Here is a 22,043-nt window from a genome sequence, read left to right as displayed (position 1 = left end):
TTTCTTTTTTGTCGGAAACGCAACCGGTCCAAGGACACCCTCAAAAGGCCGCGAGCTGGTTGGCTCCTGGTCAGGGCCCGCCGGCGACACAACCACAACACTGTGGACTCCATTGTGGTTCTTCCTCGCACCCGTATTACTTGATTATGATTGTTAACGGGGATTATGATAACTGGGCGACTACGAGGCCCAGTGGCCCACGAGCAGGCTCGGATAGCCCGGCCATTCCGGGGCACAACAAGCAACTAAAGAAAGCTACAATTCGATTATGACATCAGTGAGAGCTATCTGTCTAACTTGTGACTGAAAATATGGCTGCGAGAGAAGAGGGAGAGATTACAACGAAAGCCTATGTGATGGACGACAAGAACCGACTTAATCAAAGCGACTGTACATACACCCAAGCCCTCTTGACTCTCCCGTAAAATGAAAAACCACCAGAATGTAAGACAGGCTGCCGATGGTTACGAATCCATACCGGTTGTAGATGTAGTGCCAAAAGAGATAAGACACGGCGCAGAAAGGAAGGGCATGGAGGCAGGATACAAAAAACACACGACAGGGAAATGCGATCCGGAATAACGCCGAGTTGGAGTAGCGAGAGGAATAGGATAGAGTCCTCTTCACTCACACACACTTCAACTAGATGCCATCAAAATCCCCACCTGCGTCATCGTCATCCATGTCTCCCTCCGCGATCTCCTTGGCCAGCTCACGTTCCCGTTCACGAGCCTCCTGGGCATTCTTCAACTCCAGGCGATGCTGGTTCATTGGGAACCTCATGGCCTATAAACGGGTTAGATCAGACGACCAATTGACTAAAAGGCTGGCAGAATGGGGGTACATACCTTGACACTCTCATCGTGAAGATTTAAACAGGCCTGGATACGCTCATGGAACACTTCACCCGGCTCCTGGGTAGCATATACATCGCCAACCTCTTTACTCTTCATATAACCGTGTTCATGGTCTATAGTGGCCTCGATGACGCCATCACGAATGGCTTTGGCTACGATGTACTCTGCAGACTCCTCGCTGTCGAGCCCTAAACGAAGACAGATGTCTCGAAGAGAGATCCGCGAGTAAGACAACGACATCATACGGATACCCGTCTTGATCACGTTCTGACGGAGCCGAAGGATCAAAGTATATGTGCCATCTTTCCGGAAAGTAGCGCCGTGGTTCTGCACGACCTTGAGGAAAGCATCCAGATCACCCACGTGAACGGCCTGCACGAGTAGGAGATAAGGGTACATGGCACGTTCGAGAGCGGGCTGGCGGAAGATCGCACGATCAGGAATGTCGCCCATAAGCAGCTCCACAACAACAAGAAGTTTATTCGAAGCTTGGTAGAATCCAGCAGCACTGTGGGTTGAAGGCGATTTTCTAGTGGCGGTCGTCAAATGCTGGTGAGCTTCGGTGTACCGTAGCTGGATGGCTCGGATACGGCCAAGATAGTAAAGATAGCGCGCGATCTGATTGTTCGAGGCATCCTGGGGAAATTCAGAGTGAGAGATGAACAGATCCGCCTGGGAGATATGAGAGGTCAAGAGGTAATTTCGAAGAAGAAGGTTTGTAACGGTGGCTTGAATATCCTCGTCTTTCCGGAGAACTGCAGTCCGTAATGCTGAGAGAAGCGGCTGGCGAATCGAAATGACTGCAGCAGTTGGCGACGGAGGAAGCGGAGCAATCTGCTCGTAGAATAGGGAATAGTAGAAGTATACGCGAGCCGCCAAAGCGTCCAAAGTCCGGCGGTTTAATGTCCGAAGCTTTTCCACGAGGGCATTCGAAAACTCTGCGCCGTGTTGCACTTCTTCAGTGTCGTAGAGATATATTTGAATAAGAATCGAGAGATAGATGTCTATTTCCGGTATGATCTCCTTCGGGATGCCAGACTTGGGACTCTTTGACCCATTATCAACGTCCATCGAGGTATCGTTGGGTACAGCATCGAATGCAGCCTCTTTGCCCAGGGCTTTTAATAAAAATGATGCTCTTGAATCAGAACGTTGATATGTCTCCACAACCACTTGAGCGAGCAACTCGGCAGACAGCTGTTTCCGCATTGATGAGATCGTTCGAAGCACTCGCAAGGTAAATCGTGGGTCAAAGTGCATAACGGCTCGCTCTAGCAGGATAAAATTGTTCTTGATATCTAGTTATTTGACGTCAAAAGGTCAGTGACTAGCTGTTCTACAAGGGGTTAAAGATCCAAGTTACCTGTCAATGCCTTGGCCTTGAGATCAATCCCTTCCGAAGCCTGCATCTCGTCGCTCTCTGTTCCACCCATTGCAACGTCTGCGGAATGTTTGGAACTTTTTGAAGGGGGTACAACCACGGTCATCTCCTCGTCGCCGTCATGATCTTGCTTTGAGCCATTCGCGCCGTCTCCTCCCATCTCCACATCTTCAGACCCGTGAACACCGTTCTCAACAGGATCGGTGCCGTTCGCTTGCGATTTGTCGACGGGCATCGTTGTTCTGTTCTCCGAGCCTGCCTTCTGGGACGCCTTACTTCGGGTGGCCGTTGAACGGGCCGCAGCAGCGGGTTTATCTTTGCTGGAGCCGGAGTTTTGAGAGTTCGATCGAGCCTTCTCGCCGTTTGCAGAGGCGTCCGACCTGTTGGACCTCAGAGAGCGCTTTTCTGCGGGCATTTTTTGAGCTATGAATGTAGCTCAGAGAGTTACGAGTCAGCGGCCAGAATCTGGAACCAGCTTTGATCAGGGTGTGTCGGAGAAGGTCAGCGAAGATGATGGAAGAACGGGCCACACAACAAATGTATATCTGAAGGAAAGCTAGGTACAAAGCATGCAAGTCCTGAGCACAGGGCAAAATCCACAGAGGTGATAGAAAAAGCAGAGAACGTGGTTGACAGGAAGTTGGTAGTTCGAGCGAAGCAAGGTGTGTCCGATGGCGCGTTGTAGTCAGCAAAGGCAAGGGAATTGAGTGGTGCCAACCAGCCTCGCTCAGCTCGCTGCCTCAAAGAACCGTCACACACGCGCTGCCGAACCTCGATGCGGCCGATTTCCTGCGCAGGACAGAGCACTACCCCAACCTTGCAGAGGAAAGGTGATATTTGGTCGATGCTGGCGGTGTGACCATCCCCAGAGTAGATGATTCAAGTCAGCTGGATCTCCTAGTCCCGTTGGTGAAGGTTCTTGGCATCGTGAAACGTCCTTTCGGTCTGTAGTGCGTAGGGCGACTATATAATTACAGAAGGAAACTCTTCTCTCCCTTGCTGGCGATCGAAAGATAGTATCAGAGACACACAGTCAAGATGTCGACTCTTCTACATAACCACCTTGAGCAGATTTCCCTTTCTGCCACTTCCATCGCCGAATTACCGTAAGAGTCGAGCTCCTTTATCTCACCGACCAGTCCACGTAGCTAATTCTTTGGTTAAACAGCTTCCCGCCTCCAAAGATGTTCGCCAATGCACTCCTGGGGCCTCATGACATAACTACCCTTATCCGGGACACCGAGGCCCATGAACGTGCTCTTTTCTCTGCTGACCCCTCTACAAACAGCACGAAGCATCGACGGGCGACCCGGAGAGGCACGATGTTCCCTACAGAAGGAGAAAAGGAAACAATGGTTAGCCGAATCCATTCCGCAAAAAACCACCGGAATCAATCGGCTGTTGCACGGGTGCTGGGAGGTGATATGATGGAGGCAATCAGAAAATCTGCGAATGCGCCTTCGCACCGGACCAACCGGGGAGAGATGAACATCGAGATCCTATTACGGGGCGCTGAGATGCTTTGCAAAGTTTAGTATGTCATTCATCGTCTTTTCTATAAGCCTTGGAAGCATCTTCAGGCTGATCGCTTTCCCATTTCAGTCCAGTTGCGGGAGCCAAAGAGAAAATAGCATCTCTCAGGCAACGCTATCAAGAAGTATCCGAATCGGTAGCCCGTCTAGAAGAGCGTGTTTCCTACCAAACAGAGCAATTGGAGCAAATGAATCTTTCGGGCTCATATCGCAGTGACTACTATGACACTCAACAACCGGAGCCAGTACAGCAGCATACGGCGGATATCACAGATGAGGATATCGAGCGTGAACTTGGGGAGATCCGGGAGTTGGAACTTCGGAAGCGAACCCTTGAAAATCGGGTCAGCGGGATGGAGAGAGATCTAGGAGGTCTTCTGCGATAGGGGAAGCCCCCGTGGATGAAACTGTTCTCAACGGCATTGAATATATGTCAGTTGGTCGAACCCCTTCGTCTATCATTACCGGGGAAATGATAGCTATGCGCACTGGATTGTTTGACTGTCGGCCACCAGAATGCCTTCAGCTACCGTTGCGCCATTATGGACGCAAAATCGTCTCGGGCGAATATTATGCCTGTACAGAGAGAACGAACTGATGTGACCCGTCCTCGGGATGCTGGATGCGATCGAGCGCGACACAAGCCCGTCTAAGCAAGACGAATAGTTGACGTACAGTGTGTGCTTGGAACGATCAATTCCCGGCATGCGGAGCTTCGTCCCTTGTAATCCAGCCACTGAATACGCACATTCGGCTCAACTAGCTCCATTTCAGGAATTTTATGCCATTTATTACAACCCAGACGTTTTCAGTTAATCGGAACGCATGAAGCTGCCTTCGTCTGTCGGTTAGTACGGATTTGCGATGAGGTGAAACTTTGAGTTTCCATGAAAAGTATGGGATATTGTTTTCGAGTTCAATTCCCACGGCTTTGTTCACTACTCAGCTGTTGTCTTGCCTCTCAATTCTATGGATTAGCACAGCTGGCCCTTTTTTTTGTTTTTTTTCCTTTTTTTTTCTCCCTTCCCACCTTCGTTTCCGGTAGAGCACTGATAGAATGAAGCAATTTCCCTAAAGACACGGTTCTTAAGTACCCAGCTCCGCGACGTAGGCAGTTTGCTGTACAACAGAGAAGCGGATACAGGTTCCCAAGAGTAAGCAGACATCCATTGTGCATGCCCCAGGCAGTCATGGATGGCGCTCAGAGTGCCGTTATCAAGCCCATCGACGGACAGCGTACATAGATATGTAGTGATCGTACTGGCGGGAGGCGGGTATGCCAAGACCCAGCTCATGGAACGTAGAAGCTTCCTTCGCCCAGCGCCTTGACAGGCGATGCATGACATTGTGTTGCTCAGCACCCTGCATATCCTGAACCACCAAGCACCTTCGGGTTCATCAAAGCAGCCTGTGTTTCATCAATCTTTTCCTTGGACCTTTCCAGTTGGCTGTTGTTCATGGGATTCTGATCGCTGCACAAGGCTGTTACATAATAGCAGCGTGCGGCTTGACTGCTGCTTGACGAAATGGAGAATCAACCTGCGGCTGGTAACTCACCAGCCGCGCCGCTGATTCAACAAAACTCAGCCCTAATCCGAACCGATCAGGTTCAGAAACTCCCACATTTGGGCGACTCGCAGAAACAAACACACACTGCTCTGGTGCGGGGTCTCTGGGACATCCTCAACTCACATCCTCCAGGTTCCAACGAGTACAACGGCGCCCACACAAAATTAACCCAGGTCTCGCAGAATCTCATGAGAGGCATGAGAATGTTCCAAGCAAGTCGCCAACAGCAGCTGCAGCAGCTTGCTCAGCAACAGCAACAGCAAGCCCAACACATCCAGGCCCAGGCCCAGGCAGTTCAAGCTCAGACCCAGGCTCAAGCGCAGCAGCAGCAGCAGCAGCAACAGCCGCAGACGACCCAGCAGCAGACCCAGCAGACCCAGCAGGGGCCTCAGCAGCAAACCCAGCCGCAGTCGCAGCCGCAGCAAGCCCAGATGAGTCGCCCTCCCACCACCACCACCCCCCAAGCCGTTGCCAATCCCGCGAGCCAAGCACGACCCCAGATGGGTATCCCGCAGAGCTTCCAGCAGTTGCTCCCCCAGATTCGCGCCAAGGTCGACACCTTGACCTTTATCCTCCCTCCCACGATTACAAAGGATCAGTCCGATGGCTGGATGCAGGAGGCAAGGCTCCGATATGGTCTCGCGTTACAGAAACAAGAGCTGGGCAAGGTTAAGCTGAGTGATTTACGCCAGCAGTATAATCAGCGCCAGAGTGCCGGAAACCTGTCCCAAGAGGAGATCCAGGAGTTCAAGAACCGCCAGACAGCTGCTGAAAGACTCTTACGCGAGGGAAGCGACTTCCTGGGAAAGTTCAAAGAACAGCAGGAGAGTTTCCGCGTGCAGACCCAGCAGCTCGCAGCAAGCCGACAAGCAGGTCAAAATGCGCCTTTGCAAGGCCAAATGGGTGCTGACGGCCGTCCCCAGCAACCCGTTACTACGGCACCCGCTCCGCATACCATTAATTCTGCTGTCGTTGCCGCCCGTGCCGGTCAAGCCCCTTCCCAGATGCCTGGTCAGCCTGCAACTGCCGTCACTGGTGCAACCCACGCGCCAATCCAGCCACCGGTAACCGCTGTTCAAGGCACAACATTAAGCGCGTTTGGTCAGCAAGCTGCCCAAGAGGGAACTGCCGCCGCTTCCCAGACCCCAACCACTCAAGGTCCCCCACGCCCGTTGTCTCAACAAGCTGCCATGGCGCAAGCTGCGCAAAATTATTCGAATGCGATGAATCAACCACCAGCTACCACGCAGCCAGCGACTACTCATGCGCACCCGCCAAACTATGTCAGCAGCCGTGGCGACTCGCGCAACGTTACCATGAATATTCAAAAGAATCTGAACGTCCCTGCCCCGGAACCGGTTAGCATGGCTCCGGCACGCCCGACTCTTACCAGTGGACCAAGCCATGGGGCTACCGGCGTCATGGGCCAGCCTGCCATCCAGAAGCATCCAGGTTATGTTTTGGAGGGAGAAGGCCAGCATGTTCTGAGCAAGAAGATGCTAGATGTCTTGGTGAAGCAAGTTACTGGCGGTGGAGATGGAGAGGGTTTGACTCCAGATGCTGAAGAGGTATGTTTATTTTTCTACCGCGTGCTCCTAGGGTGGACTCTTGTGCACTTGCTAATGTAACGCTTTCCAGTTCCTCCTCCAAATGGCTGATGATTTCGTCGACGACGTTATCACTGCAGCTTGCCGTCTCGCAAAGCTCCGCCCTTCAGCCACCCTTGACATTCGTGACATCCAGCTTGTTTTGGAACGTAACTACAACATGCGCATTCCCGGGTTCACCGCAGATGATCTTCGCACCGTCAAGAAGCCACACCCCACGCAGGGTTGGATTCAGAAGATGTCTGCTGTCCAGGCTGCCAAAGTCACTCAGGGTCGCGCTGATTAGGTGCTGAACCTGGGTCTATTCATGACTATTTCCTATTTCCTGTTTCCTTCCACCTTTGTACCTTTTACCTTTGCCGTCTACGTGCGCCTTCGGGATGACCTTTTTTTTTCTTTTTTTTTTTTCCTACAAGCAAAGGAGCAAGGCTGGGAGTTTGTACAAACCTGGTTTATGGCATTTGGGGGGCCTGATAATATGGGTGGCGCATTTGCTTGGGAATATCGAATCGCTGGAAGGCTTCCTCAGCTCGGCGTCAAAAACGGAGATTTCGGAATGGACACCCGGGTTTCGATACTGCTGTACTACGGACTGGTTGCACAGAATTTCTGGTGTTCTAATTAGGGATCCAATATAAAAGATAGTAAAAAAGGAAAAAAAATATTTCAGTCTACTTGCCCCTGACTGAGAATTCCTTAAACGTCCATTACTTTAGTTCAGCTAACTAGCCAAAGGGCCACAACCAAGTTAAAAATTCATCTCTTGCTCCCATTAAATTTCAGCACCCGATCGTGTGACAGACTCGGCCAGCAGCTGCAATCACGAGCAACCACCTTTTTACATGAGAAGCTTTAGCTGGAGAACTCTCTGGATGAGCCAAATCTACCCAGATGATGCACTTTCGGACCTTTGAGCATCGTAAACAGGCCTGACGGGGAGGCTGAGAGGATCATCGCCGAAAAGTCATGTGGTGGTGGGGGAACAGGGCCTCTCGTCGGCAGGCCGCAGCAGCCGGCGCGACGAAGAGAAAAGCTGCCGTGTTCCCAGCCACGGCGGGTCCAAAGTTAGGTAGATAAAGTCCCAGCAGGTAACTGAGGAGCATCTTTCTGTTCGCCCCAGGCTATTCAACGGTAGACGCGACGATGAGCGAATCTGCAGAGATCAAACTTCCGCGGGCAAACCCTGGGTCGGCCGGGCGTAGCGTTCCAGGTATGAGAGAGAAAAAAAAGTGCCACTCGAAGCTTAGAAAATACCCGCTGTTTATCTTACCTGTAACTAAACGGCTCGCTTGTCGTCATTCTTGTCTTGTCTTTTCTTTTCTTTTCTTCTTTTTTTTCTTTTTCTTTTTTTTTTTTCCTTCGGGTTTCATTTTTCTGACTCGCAAGAATTGATCGTATGAACAGGGGAGAAATCGCCCGTCCCGTCCGCCCGTGTAGCGGAGGAGTTTCCCACCGAGCACGAGGCTGCTCACAACACGAAAAGCAGTGAGAATAACGCCCTTCACAATGCCATCTTTACTCCGGTGTTGCAGTGGTTGACGAGCCGGGTTTGTGATCTTAGGACGACGTACGCACCATGATCTTGGACCGAAATGGCACAAGGATTACTCCGAGATTGACCAGCACTGTGGGCGTGTCTTGCTCATCGACTTCGTGAAGCAGGGTAAGGTCTACACCTCCCAGAGCCGACAGTGCTGCCCGATCGCTGAGGGAAATTTCTTTCTATAGATGCCTCGAAAAGCAGTATACGCAGAGTGGCCGCGCAGGAGATATACGATATCCAAGACCTGCGTAAAGTCTACAAGAACCCAGAGCGAAACAACGAGGCCATCCTCCGAGTCTTCCATGTCCAGAATGCGGATTGGGCCGCAAGATATCTGCTGCGGAAATTCAATATCCACAACCGGGATGACCTCGTAGGCACCGACTTCGGCCGGTATGTCAAACATCGGCGGCCAGAGCGACGTGGTGGGAAGCCATTTATGAGCGGGAAGACGTGGAAAGTTCAGTATGATCCGTGGCGGGGAATCAGTAAAACCTCCTTCTCGGCAGATTATCTGAAGCCGTATTCTGTCCCGGATCCGATGAACCGCTGCGATGACGATGGGTTTAAAATGATGGAGTTGAATCGTTTTGACGATCAAGGTGGGTTGAATCGAGATCCTTGTGCTCTTAGCCGAGTTACTCTGTTGGCGAGCAGTTTGGGCTGAGCCGTTTCACCCCCCCTCTTGCAATTCGTGCGCCGTCCTACGCACGATTTGCAACTATCACGGGGCTTTGAGTTAACAGACAATCCAACTCATGGCTACGATGTCTACGTTCAGCGGATTAGCTGTTATATCCAGCATAAACAGGTCACCGCTGAACCACCACCCTCCGACATGGACATAACGAATCCCTACCTATCCGACGCGCAGATCGATGGTGCCTTTGGCGATACTCCGAAGGAATATATTCCGCGATTGAACACCCTCGATAATGGAAACACCGTTATCATATTTGACAATTCTCACTCAGGCACACTCGACAACACTCTAATTCCTCCTCGTCAGACATGGGAGGCCCGATGGCGCCGGCTGCCATTCTTCTTGGCTTTTGAATCTCGTGATTTGGTTGCTACTGATGATGAACTGGCTTATCACTGTACGCGAATTATCCTTGAAGACATATTCAAAGTGATATCAGGCACATGGGATACGCTATTGGACCTCGCGTACGACCATGTGAGTATCTTGGAGGATAAAATATACGAGCAGCCCGCAGACGAGACTCGAGCGCCTGAGCTATGGGCCAATTCAAATCTATGGTTGAAAATGGAGAAGTTGATGTTTCTACATATCGATATTATCAAGGAGCTGAAGACGCGGCTGCGGGATCTCACCGGTAAGATATACATTCTTCTCCCGCCCAAAAATTATCGATAGCCCCTAACACTCCATAGACGACATGGAGAGAGATGATACCTGGCTAGATGGTACACCGGGGGATTTTGATCGGCTGAGCAACCTTATCACTGAGGATTTGATCAAACCTACTAAGAACTTGATATCCCTGCTCTATCAATCTGTCTCCATTCGAGACAGTAGACAGAACATTCGACTTAGCGTTAGCAGTATGTGTCATACAGTGTCCAACAGTAATATCCATTTAACTGACGCAATCAGTGTGGCGTTTGAGTTGGATTACATTCATATTTTTGCCCTTGACTTTTATCACCGGTATCTTCGGTATGTCGTAGCTGCTCCCCCACCCCTTTTTTTCTTTTTTTTTTTTTTTTTGGATAGGGATGTCCGTGACTAACTTCGAACTTAACAGGCATGAATGTCGACACCTTCAGCGATGATCCCAGTATCAAATGGTACTTCATAGCATGCGTGCCGTTTATGCTTGGTGTTCTCATCGTATGGTATTTTTGGAAACACACACTCACCTCCCAGCGGAACACCCCATACCGCCGCGGAATATACGAAAACTTTTTCAACGAGTTGGCAAATGCCAGTCCGGACCTATGGTCCCAAACTGGGCCGCGCAATTACATTGTGCCCAAGGGACGTCTCGCGAAGATCAAATGGTTCTTCATAAAGCGTTGGAGTGCCCCCGAAAAGACCATCAAAGCCGGAAGTTCTTCCTCCCCGCAAGACGAGCTTGGGGTCATGGCAAGGCTGAAAAGACGCCTTATCTGGCGCTGGACCTCACAAATTGCTCGAGCTGAGAGTGCTGATCAAGAGGCCCTGAGGCTCGAAAGCGGCGAGGCAGGCGCGGATGATCCCGCTAGTGATACATACTCGATTGTCGCCGATGGACTGGCAAATGCCACCGAACTAGCGGTTGTGCCCGCTGCTCCAGCAATTGAAACTGTCTTTGAAGAAGATCGTAAACAGCTGGCAGTGCCAACCACGGATGAACGTCCCAGTGGAGAACGTCGACGGCTGGGCCCGTTATCGTTCCGCAGCCATAGCCGAGGATCTAGCACTGGTAAAAACAGCAGAATTTTGATAGAAGAGGAAGATTGGCAATGGTTGAGTCAGTTGGGAAGTGAAGGAAAGGAGTGGGCGCTGCGGTCAGCAAGTTCGAGGGAGAGAAGTGCGCAAAGAAGAGCCACGGAAGAGGAGGGCAGGAAGTCAAAAGATACCGAAGATCACACGAGCGCTACAAAATCTGATAACCCAGAAGCAGAAAACCGGCTAGACAGGCGACAAAGGTCAAGAAATCGCCTCGACATACCTCGAGTGGTCCATCCAGACGAAGACGAACTCCAGTGATATGAAGACTTCGTTGTTGCCCCTGGGCCATCCTACGAATCCGGTATTCAGACGCTTCAACGGTACAGTTGAATCCATGTCCAATCTCGAGTCGAAGCCCATCTCCTATCTTTGCAGACCTCAATTTGATTTCCAACAAAGGCATGTTTGTGCCCAAGAACAATGACTCTTTCTCCCACCACTTTTTATCTTTCACACTTTGAATTTATGTGCCATGGTATTCCCCACGCTTCCTCTGAAAGCATCTACGACATTATATACATGCTAAATGAACCATTTATATTTTGCATTTGACATTGAGCAATTCTGCAGTCTTTCACTTCCCTGGATCAGTTTGGACAATGGATCGTATGTTCTAAGGACCCCATTCGTGGCGTTTGTGAGATTCCTTTGTTCTTCTTATTTACTCCATTGCACATCAGGTTAACCCACCGGGTCTCATTTACTGTTTACGACTTTCTTATGGAAATCATCTTTCTAATTCTTGGTTACTGTACAAATGCTTTTGAGAGGCGCTTTCTTTTTCCTCTCTTTCACTTCATGTTCCCTTGACTCTGATCCACTCGCAATGGCTTTTAATAAAAATTTTCTGTTTTCGTTCGCGATTCAAGCTTTGTTAAAGATACAAACGGCACAGACTCAGAATAGAACGCCTTGATCCTAGTTTGGGGCTTTGGATCACAGTGTTGAGTGTATCTATTCTAACTTTCTTTCACAACAAACCCTTTCCAAGATCAAAGATTCGCTTTCGAATTCAGATTCGATTGATTTACTCCGCAGTTTCTCCTCGATATATGCTCCATATCTCGCTACTCAAGGATATAAATAAACCCTTCTTGATCTTTCACTTTGCAGTTTGTCTATCATTCCAACGTCGAGGCAGGCTACGCCTGCCTCATATTTGGCCATGTCCAATGCGAACGTCGAGAGATATTCGGGCTCTTGGGGTTTGGCGATGCTAGTGTTCTGGGGTTGTCGGTGGGCCCGTTTCTCTCTGACAGCCCTCCCGATATTTTTGGCCATATTCACTGCGAACCTCGAGAGATATTCAGGCTCTTGGGGTTTGGCGATGATAGCGTTTTTGGGGGTTCCGGTGGGAGCCCCATTTTCTGGCAGACCTCCCGCCATCCTTTCAAGCACATCCGACTACTCCGTCGGAATCTCGAATGGATCTCCGTTTCATCGGGTCGTTTCATCGCGCCCGTTGTCCTTATTTAAAGGCAGTAAAGCTTCTGCCTTGATTATTGTGGCGCTTCGCGCCTGCTACGGATTACAACGCATCTTTCTCCGCTTGAGGTGCGCCGCTGGTTCAATTAGCATTGTTTTTCGGGCGTTGCTCGTTCTATCGCGGATAACAGAGCCGATTTTTACGTGTTATGGGTTTGCAGTATTGTGTTGGTGTTGTGGCGTCTTGGGCCAGATTACCAATCTTCTTCAACTACCCGCCCGCGGACGCGATAGCTCTGGAGGTACCCTACCGGTTTTTGCGATAATGACGACCGAGCAAAGCGGCTGCTGTGTCTGCTCTGGTTCGCCAGATCTGTTGCGCCTGCGAACCCGAGATCTAAAAGCTAGCTGTGACTGTGATCGTCAGAATACTACTTTGAAATGTAAGTCTGTGCCTTCCTTTGCTTCAACCTTCATACGTTTCTGCTCGTCAGTAACTAATTCCTCCTTACGTTAATAGTCTGCAACAGCCCAGCTAGTCAGTGTTCTGGGGCGGTTACTCACTGCCTGCCATAAGCGAATTCTCTAGGCGACTGTCCTAGACGCTCGCCTTTCTCGCTTCACATTATTCACATTCTGTCCGGTTTCTCGTGTGAGCGTATATTGCAGCCATTGCCTGGGTACCTTTGGTGTGTTTTCGACAGGTATAGCTTCCCACGCCTATTTGACGCGGTGCCTAAGCAAAGCTAGTTGACCCTGGCGATTTGAAGTATTACCTATGCATAGGGCCTCGAATGTGGCATGGGTCATTCACTTCCGGTCCTTTGTTAACGAGTCAGGCGGAGACGTTCGGAAACCGGGAGTATTCAATTGGCAAAACTGCCGGCCGGCGGCCGCATCATGATTTTACGGGGTCAAAGGAAAACATTCTCTTATCCTTTCCTGGATAAAACCACTATTGATATAGTATTAGCGAGAATAATGATAGTTATATTCCCACCCGGTGCCATATAGCTACGCACACTAGTGGTATGGAGGGAAATTTAGAGAAAGTCATTCTTATTCTTTCGAAGCTCAGGTTTCAGCCGAGCAACGTTGCCTCTATCTTGGGCTATTTTCTTACCTTACCACTGTCGTGAGATTCTCAATCTCCCCCTTTTTTTTTTTTTTTTAAATGCGTTGATATCCACATTAGTTGAGAAAAGAGCGATGATGCGTACTACAACCGCAACGTTTCTCTTTCTAGTCTCGGGATTTTCTGCTTCTTCTTCCTTGGCCAGGCCTAATTATTACAGCCATCGCTCTCATCGCTAAAGTACGTATACCCCTCAAACTCCCTCAAGATACGCTGATATCGGTTCATGAACCCTTGGGCTGACCTAAGAAGGATTAATAGTTGAATCTTAGTTCTAACAGGATGGGATACCCGACTGAATAGACGGGGGAGAATCCAGCCAGGGATGATATCTCATACCAGGCTATATCCTATTGTTTGAGCCCAAAAACATTAAAGTGCACATTGGCTCTTCATACAGAGGGTGTTTCGAAAGCAGCTCGTCGTATAACTCCTTGGAATCAGGCAAGATTACTCAAATCAAGATTGGGATTGCCGTGATGGTCCATCTCCGCAACCTGGCTGGCTTTAAGGCTATGTGGAAACGTTTTTACGGCAATATGTCTGGTCATTCCTCCGGTATTTATATTGGTGGTATTATAATCTTCCCTTTATCGCTTGAAAAACATTCGTTGCATGTCAACGAAGGTCTCGGGACTCTGAAGGACTCAGCACTAGGGAAGCTAGATCCAGCGCATCCATCAGCGGGCTTGCTTGGGCATCCCATGAACCACGTCTAGGTCTCTCTATGCCGCTGGTTAATTTCTCTGAATCTCACTTTTTCTGAGCAGAAATAGATGCAAGAGTAAACTATAACATAACTTTCTCTTTTGCAGGATCTACTTCCTCTCGATTTTGACTGCAAAACAACCAGCTCCGGCATAATGCACATGGATATACTTCACATCCAGATCTGCAAACATTTCCCCTGCTTTCGCCTCCAGGTCGACACCATCAACAACCCCATTATTGATCATCATATGCTCCGCATTATAGGCGCGGACTGAGAGCTTTCGACGGCGCTGCTGGTCCGGAACGACGTCCTTCTCGTCTTCCAGTTTAAACATGCAGTCCCGCTGGTGCACGAAGATTGGATCTGGCCCGGTATAGGGGCTTTCCCCGAGGAATGGATTGTAGGAGATCAGATAAATTTCGTCCCCAGGACTAGAGTCCTTGAGGCAGCGCCGGCATGGGTATGAGGATTGGTCCTTGGCGGTTTCGACGATTGTCCCAGGCTTTGAGACGTCGAGGGCTGCTGGAAGGGGGATGAATTTTAGGGGTGATCTGTTGAGTGTTAACAAGAGAGACATGTTTAGCTGTTGGTAGTTAAAGGAAAGATAAATCAGTTATATTTCCACACCTTTATGAAGATGATTTCGATCTGAGGCGTTTTGTTCAATAACTATGTAACCGCGTATCCTGTAGCAGGACAGAAAGGGAATCCATAAAAGCGATCGAGCCTTTTATATACTGTTCCATCATCGTCGTCCCCATCCTCTAACTATCGGCTCTGTGTTCGCATTTCCAATTTTCCATCTCGATAAGCCATACTATGTCCCAAATACGAGCCTACTATGCCCTTCCCGGCTTAGCACTTCTAGTTAACGAGGAGGGATCCCGATAGCTAAATATGCTTAACTAGACCTTGTTCCCAATATGACCAAAAAAAAGTCTGCATTTCTGATGAATCCTCCACTCTGTCCGAGGAAATGTAACAGGGTCACTCTATAATTCCGGCACAGCTACCACACGGGTGCTGAGACATTTTTCTCATTGTATATATTGAGATCAGGCTCGGAGATCGAAGTGTCTTGAATGAAACCAGAGCCATAATAGCCTGATCACGGCTAAAAGGTGTTGGTTGCAATTCAGGGAGGGGCGAATTTGGTCCGGATAACTAACTCGTGGAGACCTGGGCTATGTTTAAGGCCCATCGTCGGAAGTAAATCGCGAACTCCACCGATTTTCAGGGCGGAGCGGGGCGGGGCGGAACCTATCCACAGCCCCATAAATACCCTCAGTATGATGTTTTTCGACAATGTGAAAAATCTCCATATGCTACAAACGAAGCTAGAGTACAAAACATATATATATGTATATGATAACAAAAGAACATTTACAACGAAGCACTGGAAAACAAAAAAGGGGCTATCAAGAAAGGGGTCGTTGCTATCATCACAGGATTTCTTCCCTCCCGGCTCACAGAGTGGGGAAAACTGCAAAGAAATTTGCGTTTACGCGTCTTAAAAGTTCTCCTTTCCCCACACGAAATTAAATCCAGGCTCTGAATACATATTGCACTTGACGTGCAGCACACTTCCTAATGGCTTTGGTCCGCAGAAGAACACGCCGGCTTCTGCTGGTGCGTGCAGCTTTCGAATCGACCGGAATACCATGTCCCAATTTGGTCGACCAAAGTTAGTCGGGGCACGCAGGCCGGTGATTGTATCTTGTTCTGCGTTGGCGTCGTTAATCATGATGTTAGTTGCGTCGTCAGGTCGGATTTTGGCTGTAAGATACTATATTTGATTTGTTAGAACAACTGATGTAGTTTTAAAGGGGGAAAAAAAAAAGGTACGAAACATATAGATTAGCACTTACAGTGTGGATTTCAATATGGTTCGCTGTATCCTGCGCCTCTATGGCAAGAAGCAGCGATTGGAACCACTCAAACGAGCCGAAATCTCGACAAATCCAGAAGAAATACACTTTTCGCAGCCGCGTTTTTGTTTGGGGGTAGTTCATGCGATACCAGATACTCTTCAGGATGGACGCAAAGGGAGTTACTCCGATACCGGCTCCCACTAGGACGGCGACTTCGTATTTAAAAACGTCTTCTGATGCACTGCCAAATGGGCCGTCAACGTAGATCCTAGGGAGAACTCGACGAATGCTGGGATCTACGTCATCCGGGGCCATCTGGTTGTTGACACCGACTACGCCGGTCTTTCCTTTACCGCCTTTACCCTTGCCTTCATCAAAGGTGCATCCTAGCGTTTTGGCAAGGGCCTTGGTGAAATCTCCGACGCATCTAATGTGCACAGAGATATAGTCTTCCTCGGGAGCACTGGTAAGCGTAAACGGATGGTATTGCCATACAGATACCGTGGGGCAGCAGAGGAAAATGTACTATCAAACTCGTCAGCTTTAAAAGGAGACCAGGGATGCCGAAAGAGATTTCGCGTTGAAACGTACTTGACCCGCTCTCGTTTTCGTTTTCTCCTTCTTCATTTGAATCTCAACCACGTTACTGGGATGTTGCACCACCTTTGTGATATATGTCTTGTGCCGTCCACGTATCTCACGTAACAGCCTCTCCACCAGGTAGATCACTGCTCCATATATCCAATACATCCAAAATACACCGATGCCGGCGCAAAACGGCGGGTAGTCAGGCTTAATCATGCAGAACGCTCCATGGAAAGCCCAGAAAAAGAAGAAAATAACAAAGAGGTGATGCGTGTACCAGAATCGTTCGAAATTGGCCCGGCGACGTTTACCGATGGATGTGAGCGCCATCGCCATTAGTGCGATTAACATTATATACCCGGTCCAGCCGGGTCCAGTGACAACGTTGGCCAGGAGGAAGCCTGCGACTCCGAGGCCCTGCTTAGCGGCGAGTTGGGCATAGTTGACCCAGTGAGCAACCGTGTGAATCCAGGAGAATGTAACGATGGACCAAGCCACCACTGTCACTGTGTTAGTGCGATCTGCATCAGGTTGGAGGAGAAGACGAACGAACGCTTATGGAAAGTGATGTTTTTATCTAGGATCATCAGGTTAGCACAGCAGGCCTAATCTATGACAAGGTGGACGTACCAAATTGGATAATCCCGTTCAAAGGTGTCTGTCTCATCAGAGAGATAAGGGTTCGGCACACAGCTAATGCACTATCAGTAAGTGATCTTCTGCGCATCAAGGTTACATGGCACGTACGGAATAGGATCAAGCCGACATCAAAATGCAGCACCAAAGCTGCAGCTCTTGCAATAGTGAATGTGACTCCAAAAGTTGCTCTTGACCCAGTAAGATTGTCCTAAATCATCCCTTGTGAGCATATGTCAGTACTAAACGGGATGGCTAGATACCATGCCGTACCTTAAGCCCGTAATGCATCAAACCAAATCCAAAGATCATCAGATGTGCCAAAACAAACACAGCAACGGTGCTAGCCTTCTATCAGCATGCAGCGGAGGACAAGATCAGATAGTTGGCTAAACCTACAGTCTCCTCCAGCCTTCATTGACCATCCTATACAACTTGGGCGTTAGCGACGGCTGCGTCAGAATTAGTTACGATATATTAACGCACCATCGATCAAACTTCTCCTTCATCGTCAAGTCCCTTGGGGGCTCTCCGCTCATTTCGCCGGACATTAACATCCTCGTCAAGGGAGGCCATCTTGCCCGCTCGGGCCCTGGCGCATACGTGTCCGAGTACGGGTTTTTAAAACTCATCTTGACGAAATGCACAAAACGAAAGCGAATAAATGCGGAAAAGGAAGCGCAAGGCGAATGGGTATGGTATATTGTAATGCCCACGTTAGGGAAATAAAAAAAAGACAAACAAAACTATTGTTGTAGATCAAGAACCGGGGGTATCATGCATGTCCAAAAGGAAAAAGAAAGAAGATTATTCAACAGGAAGCACCCCCCTCCTTAGAGAAATGATGAGAGCAGTGAATAGGGAAAGGTATGATGCCTCTCGTCGACAGGGCCAGCCAATCACTGAGAATAAACAAGCAGTCCTTGCATTTCAATCCGACTTGCAGGTAATTATGTACGTTGCCGATATATTCGTCTGCATGTATTGAGTACCCGATATTAAAAAAGAAGACGAAAATGAAAGAAAAAGAAAAGGGAAGAGAAAGGGGTCTGTGGAAACAACCCAGAAGGAGAAACACGGCGAGTAGACAGAAAGGAAATGCCCGAAAAAAAAAAATGAAAAGAGAGAAGACTAAAGCCTATGACAGTGAAGAGAAGTGAGAGACATATTATCCCGTCCAGATGGGCACGGTGTCGAAGATGCGGGCGAGGCGGTTCAGATCTGGGACAGGGAGTGTCTCAGCGGTGGGCTCGAGCAGGCTTTTGTGACAGACAGCTCTTTAGTTAGAAACCCGGTGTTCCGCACTGAGATCGTGACTAACGCGGAGTACGCAGAAGTTAACTAGCTAACAACAGAGTAACTGACAGTTTATTTCGAGATGGACATTATCAGCAAGAAAGGCAAATAAAAAGAGAGAAAGGTGCGGCGGGTATTTGGCCTATTCTGCATGCGCTGCGCGAGGGTGTGATGGGATTTGATAGAACACCCGGGGGTTGCTGGGCCAATGAAGGCTCGTCGTTGCCAACCGGGCCAGCCAGGTTCAACACGGACACGGCCGCTCGCACCGTCGAACGTGCAGCATCGGGTGTAACAGCGCAGTCCACTTTGCTGCGGCGGCGTTGATTCATCTTGTGTCGCAGCGCTTACCCACCGCCGGCGCACGGTGATTGGCTGGGGGCGCTCAGGGGGACAGCAACAGCCAGCCAGCCGAAGGGGCCGCGATGATTTGATGATTGATAATTTGATCATAATGCTGGGCGAGCAAGTATCGGCGAGTTGGTAGGCAGGGTGGCCTGACAGGCCGGAGAAAGCGGATGGGCCCCAAGTGCAAGTCGACGGGCTTCGCACTGTCAGTTAATCAACGGTTTCCAATTTATGATCTACCTAAATATCTCCTGTACGGAGTTCCTTGACCCAGATTCCCTGCTCGATGGTTAATTACCACCGTTTTCTGGGGCACATTTGTCTGGAGTAAACTTGACAGTATATATCTGAAAACATTGGTGTCCAAAATGTGTAAATGTAGATAGTAATTCTCCAACGATCATCAAAACTACCCACTCCAACCAAGAGCCTCCAATTCCTTGCGCACAGATTCCTCTGTCTTGATCTTCTTCATCTGCGTGTCCTCCAGCTTCTCTCCACCGGCCAGACGCATCTTAAGCTCATCAATCGCCCGCATCTTCTTCAACAGGCCGCGGATCTTCTTCTCCTGAGGAGTCGATGCGTTTCCGGTAGTAGGAGACGTCACCGTAACATCAGGAACGGGAGCAGCTAACGCTCCATTCGGTGGCTGGCCGGCTTTCGCTTTACCGTTAGGTCTACCCTGAGCTGCGTTGTTATTGCCTTTACCGTGGGCATCACTACGCTGGCGACGATGGCTGCTGCGGCTACGATCACGATTCTGTCGACCATGCGCGTTGGGATCTAGATTGCCCCGCGATCGGCTACGGGAGTGGGCTCGCTTTTCACGGCGATCTGCGTTAACTCCGGCAGGAGATTGTTCACCAGAACCACCATTCTCGACCGAAAGGTTCTGGGCCTTTTCGGCGTTCTCTTTGGCTTTCTTCGCTTCGCGCTTCTTCTTGTTCTTGGCGGCAGATTTTGACAACTTTTCGTCAGCCTGCGCGCCAGGTGGCAGAGCTACACCGCCTCCTGGAGCGGCTCCAGGAGGAAGAAACTCGTCCATCGGCTCAGCGCCTGGGACAACACGACGTCTAGGCTTGCCAAAAGCATTCGCGCTGGGCCCGAAAGCATTTGGGCGCTCGTCCCGAATAAATGCTGCTCCACCCTCGTCCTCCCGGCGAAAGGTCATTGGAGCACTCTGGCCTCGAGCACCCGGAGGTCGATAGGCGCCCACAGGCTTGGAGGGCGTCTTCTTATTTGCAAGGTAGGCTAACGCAGACGGATGAGGATTCGGCATCGGGTGCAGTGGGTTCTCCAGGGGATGGCTAACGGAGGACTGGGGACGCCAGTGAACGTCATAAAGCTCATTCATATCCTCGTTGTACATCAATCCACCTCCCACGTGCCAGATTCGCACCCCATTGTCGACACGGAGTCTAGGACTTGTAGTTGCAGTTAAGATGTGTTTACCGTCGGGACTCCATTCGCACACGCTTGCATTAGAGGCTTCGACGGTAGCAACTTTCGTGTAATTCTTCTCCAGATCGTAGATATCCATCTGGCCGGCAAGATTGCCAAATCCTGCGACAATCACAAACCGGCCATGAGGAGAGAAAACTATCGTGTTTCGGGGCGCGAGGGGGAAGGAGTGGGTGGCAGCTCCTCGAGAATTAAAGACAGTAGTCTTCGCTGGCATGTAGCCATAGACGACACCGAATTCTTTGGAATTAGGAGACCAGGTGACATCGTGGATAGGGCCCTCCTTGTCTATAATCTGGATGTCAGTAAGGACGGTAAAACGGGATCGGAGATGCGCGGCAAAAACCTACCAAGATCGATTCTCGAGTCAAATCCATTCGTGCTTAGGAGGTAGAGGGTAGTCTCTCCATAATAACTCTTCCCGGTCTTATCGACTTCGGTCTGTGCCAACACAATCAAGGTGGTTCCAGACTTGTTCCACTTCATCTGAACCTTGTCGCCCTTGAAGAAATTCTTTTGCGAAAGCGGTAGGTTGAACTGCGGCACGTTGAAAACCTTGACCGAAGCTGGTTGGCCCTATAGACAAAGTTTAGCATAAGATTGCAGATTCCAAGGATTACAGGGTCCCGACAAGAAAAGACTGACCTTGCGCTCTGGGATGAAGACTGCGACTGTGTGGTTCTGGCCCGGCGAGATAGCAAAGTCAACAACTCCCTCAACCCGCAATTTGTTCCACACTGTCGTCAGGTTTCCGCTCTGGTAGAACTGGACCTCATTGGTGACAACGCGGGCACAGTACTTCTCATCGGCAGTATACTGTAGATTCCACCCGGTCTGCGACTTTTGAACAAAGCTTCCGGTCGGCACACGAGGGGGTTCATCTCCGTTATCACTAGGCGGGCCTTCCACCACCCTCCAAACCTTCAGATTCCTCACTGCATCGCCGTTCTCGTCCTTTGACGGGCGCTGCCAGGTGATCACGAACGTTCCCAACGGGGAGAACCCGAGTTCATAGACGTTCTCGGCCGGAAGCGTAGCAATGAGATGGCCAACGGATGGGTCGATTATGGAAACCCTAAGGGAGTATTAGACTATGGTGTTGGGCATGGGACACGATATCATACCCTTCGGGGGAAGCCCATGCAAAATACCGGCCACACGGGGAGTAAGTGCAGCAGCGTAGATTCCCTTCTGGTCTTAAACGGGTAAGGTTCGTTAGCAGAGGTCAAGGCTACTGAAAAGCAGGCGCGAATGATGCACACCTCGTAAAGCCCGGCAATGGTTCATAGACGGGGGCCGCATCCAAGATGCCAATTCCCTTAAGGGTTCGATCTGGTTTGAGTCTCAGCATGGAATGTTCCAAAGTGGTAAGGGAGGCGGTTGAGACGTACAAGCAAGCTGAGTTGGGGCTGCCATAGCTACTCAAAGCCACAGAAAGATCCAACACGCACACAAAAAGGCCAAAGGACCGACTGTTATCGAAATGGGAATGTCGCGGACCGTACCCTCTTCCAGCTGGAGCTGTTTTGGTTTGAAAATTTCAGGCTCTTTTTTCTTTTCTTTTCTTTTTTTTTAATTAAAAAAAAAAAAAAAAGGGCGACAAGGTCGTTCGCTGTCTGGGACA

At 49.8% G+C, this 22,043-nt stretch overlaps 9 protein-coding genes across 9 annotated transcripts; 5 read left to right on the top strand and 4 right to left on the bottom strand.

Moving 5' to 3' along the window:
• Window positions 1-247: 247 nt before the first annotated feature.
• CIMG_00485 (26S proteasome non-ATPase regulatory subunit 3) lies at window positions 248-2,867 on the bottom strand. Its single transcript, XM_001246713.2, has 3 exons — window positions 2,221-2,867; window positions 849-2,155; window positions 248-786 (listed from the first exon to the last, which is right to left on the bottom strand). The coding sequence occupies exons 1-3, from the start codon at window positions 2,651-2,653 to the stop codon at window positions 643-645; spliced, it is 1,884 nt and encodes a 627-aa protein (XP_001246714.1). The 5' UTR covers window positions 2,654-2,867; the 3' UTR covers window positions 248-642.
• Window positions 2,868-3,213: 346 nt separating this feature from the next.
• CIMG_00486 (uncharacterized protein) lies at window positions 3,214-4,848 on the top strand. Its single transcript, XM_001246714.2, has 3 exons — window positions 3,214-3,344; window positions 3,407-3,772; window positions 3,841-4,848. Exons 1-3 carry the CDS (start codon window positions 3,277-3,279, stop codon window positions 4,154-4,156), a joined length of 750 nt encoding a protein of 249 aa, XP_001246715.1. The 5' UTR covers window positions 3,214-3,276; the 3' UTR covers window positions 4,157-4,848.
• A 293-nt stretch (window positions 4,849-5,141) lies between these two features.
• Window positions 5,142-7,632, top strand: CIMG_00487 (transcription initiation factor TFIID subunit 12). Its single transcript, XM_001246715.2, has 2 exons — window positions 5,142-6,907; window positions 6,978-7,632. Exons 1-2 carry the CDS (start codon window positions 5,297-5,299, stop codon window positions 7,230-7,232), a joined length of 1,866 nt encoding a protein of 621 aa, XP_001246716.2. The 5' UTR covers window positions 5,142-5,296; the 3' UTR covers window positions 7,233-7,632.
• A 397-nt stretch (window positions 7,633-8,029) lies between these two features.
• On the top strand, window positions 8,030-11,999 carry CIMG_00488 (uncharacterized protein). The gene is made up of 8 exons (XM_001246716.2): window positions 8,030-8,156; window positions 8,351-8,431; window positions 8,508-8,609; window positions 8,675-9,091; window positions 9,236-9,829; window positions 9,888-10,058; window positions 10,111-10,173; window positions 10,262-11,999. Exons 1-8 carry the CDS (start codon window positions 8,090-8,092, stop codon window positions 11,206-11,208), a joined length of 2,442 nt encoding a protein of 813 aa, XP_001246717.1. The 5' UTR covers window positions 8,030-8,089; the 3' UTR covers window positions 11,209-11,999.
• A 146-nt stretch (window positions 12,000-12,145) lies between these two features.
• CIMG_12871 (uncharacterized protein) lies at window positions 12,146-13,272 on the top strand. The gene has a single exon (XM_004445875.1). The coding sequence runs from the start codon at window positions 12,164-12,166 to the stop codon at window positions 12,890-12,892; it is 729 nt and encodes a 242-aa protein (XP_004445932.1). The 5' UTR covers window positions 12,146-12,163; the 3' UTR covers window positions 12,893-13,272.
• Window positions 13,273-14,328: 1,056 nt separating this feature from the next.
• Window positions 14,329-14,799, bottom strand: CIMG_00490 (uncharacterized protein; the record flags this gene model as incomplete). The annotated part of the gene is made up of 1 exon (XM_001246718.2): window positions 14,329-14,799. One exon carries the CDS (start codon window positions 14,797-14,799, stop codon window positions 14,329-14,331), a length of 471 nt encoding a protein of 156 aa, XP_001246719.2.
• A 724-nt stretch (window positions 14,800-15,523) lies between these two features.
• Window positions 15,524-17,946, bottom strand: CIMG_00491 (NADPH oxidase; the record flags this gene model as incomplete). Its single annotated transcript, XM_001246719.2, has 8 exons — window positions 15,524-16,008; window positions 16,091-16,618; window positions 16,685-17,178; window positions 17,232-17,255; window positions 17,309-17,525; window positions 17,588-17,657; window positions 17,714-17,740; window positions 17,801-17,946. The coding sequence occupies 8 exons, from the start codon at window positions 17,944-17,946 to the stop codon at window positions 15,733-15,735; spliced, it is 1,782 nt and encodes a 593-aa protein (XP_001246720.2). The 3' UTR covers window positions 15,524-15,732.
• A 384-nt stretch (window positions 17,947-18,330) lies between these two features.
• On the top strand, window positions 18,331-18,937 carry CIMG_12870 (uncharacterized protein; the record flags this gene model as incomplete). The annotated part of the gene is made up of 3 exons (XM_004445874.1): window positions 18,331-18,361; window positions 18,496-18,640; window positions 18,682-18,937. The coding sequence occupies 3 exons, from the start codon at window positions 18,331-18,333 to the stop codon at window positions 18,935-18,937; spliced, it is 432 nt and encodes a 143-aa protein (XP_004445931.1).
• CIMG_00492 (eukaryotic translation initiation factor 2A) lies at window positions 18,675-21,835 on the bottom strand (the record flags this gene model as incomplete). Its single annotated transcript, XM_001246720.2, has 6 exons — window positions 18,675-20,707; window positions 20,770-20,995; window positions 21,065-21,494; window positions 21,544-21,615; window positions 21,682-21,751; window positions 21,811-21,835. The coding sequence occupies 6 exons, from the start codon at window positions 21,833-21,835 to the stop codon at window positions 19,368-19,370; spliced, it is 2,163 nt and encodes a 720-aa protein (XP_001246721.1). The 3' UTR covers window positions 18,675-19,367.
• Window positions 21,836-22,043: the final 208 nt, after the last annotated feature.

The sequence above is a fragment of the Coccidioides immitis genome (assembly GCF_000149335.2).
Source record: "Coccidioides immitis RS genomic scaffold supercont3.1, whole genome shotgun sequence".
Taxonomy (NCBI): domain Eukaryota; kingdom Fungi; phylum Ascomycota; class Eurotiomycetes; order Onygenales; family Onygenaceae; genus Coccidioides; species Coccidioides immitis.
Note: the sequence above shows the minus strand (reverse complement) of the source record. Positions and strands in the feature narration are given on the sequence as shown.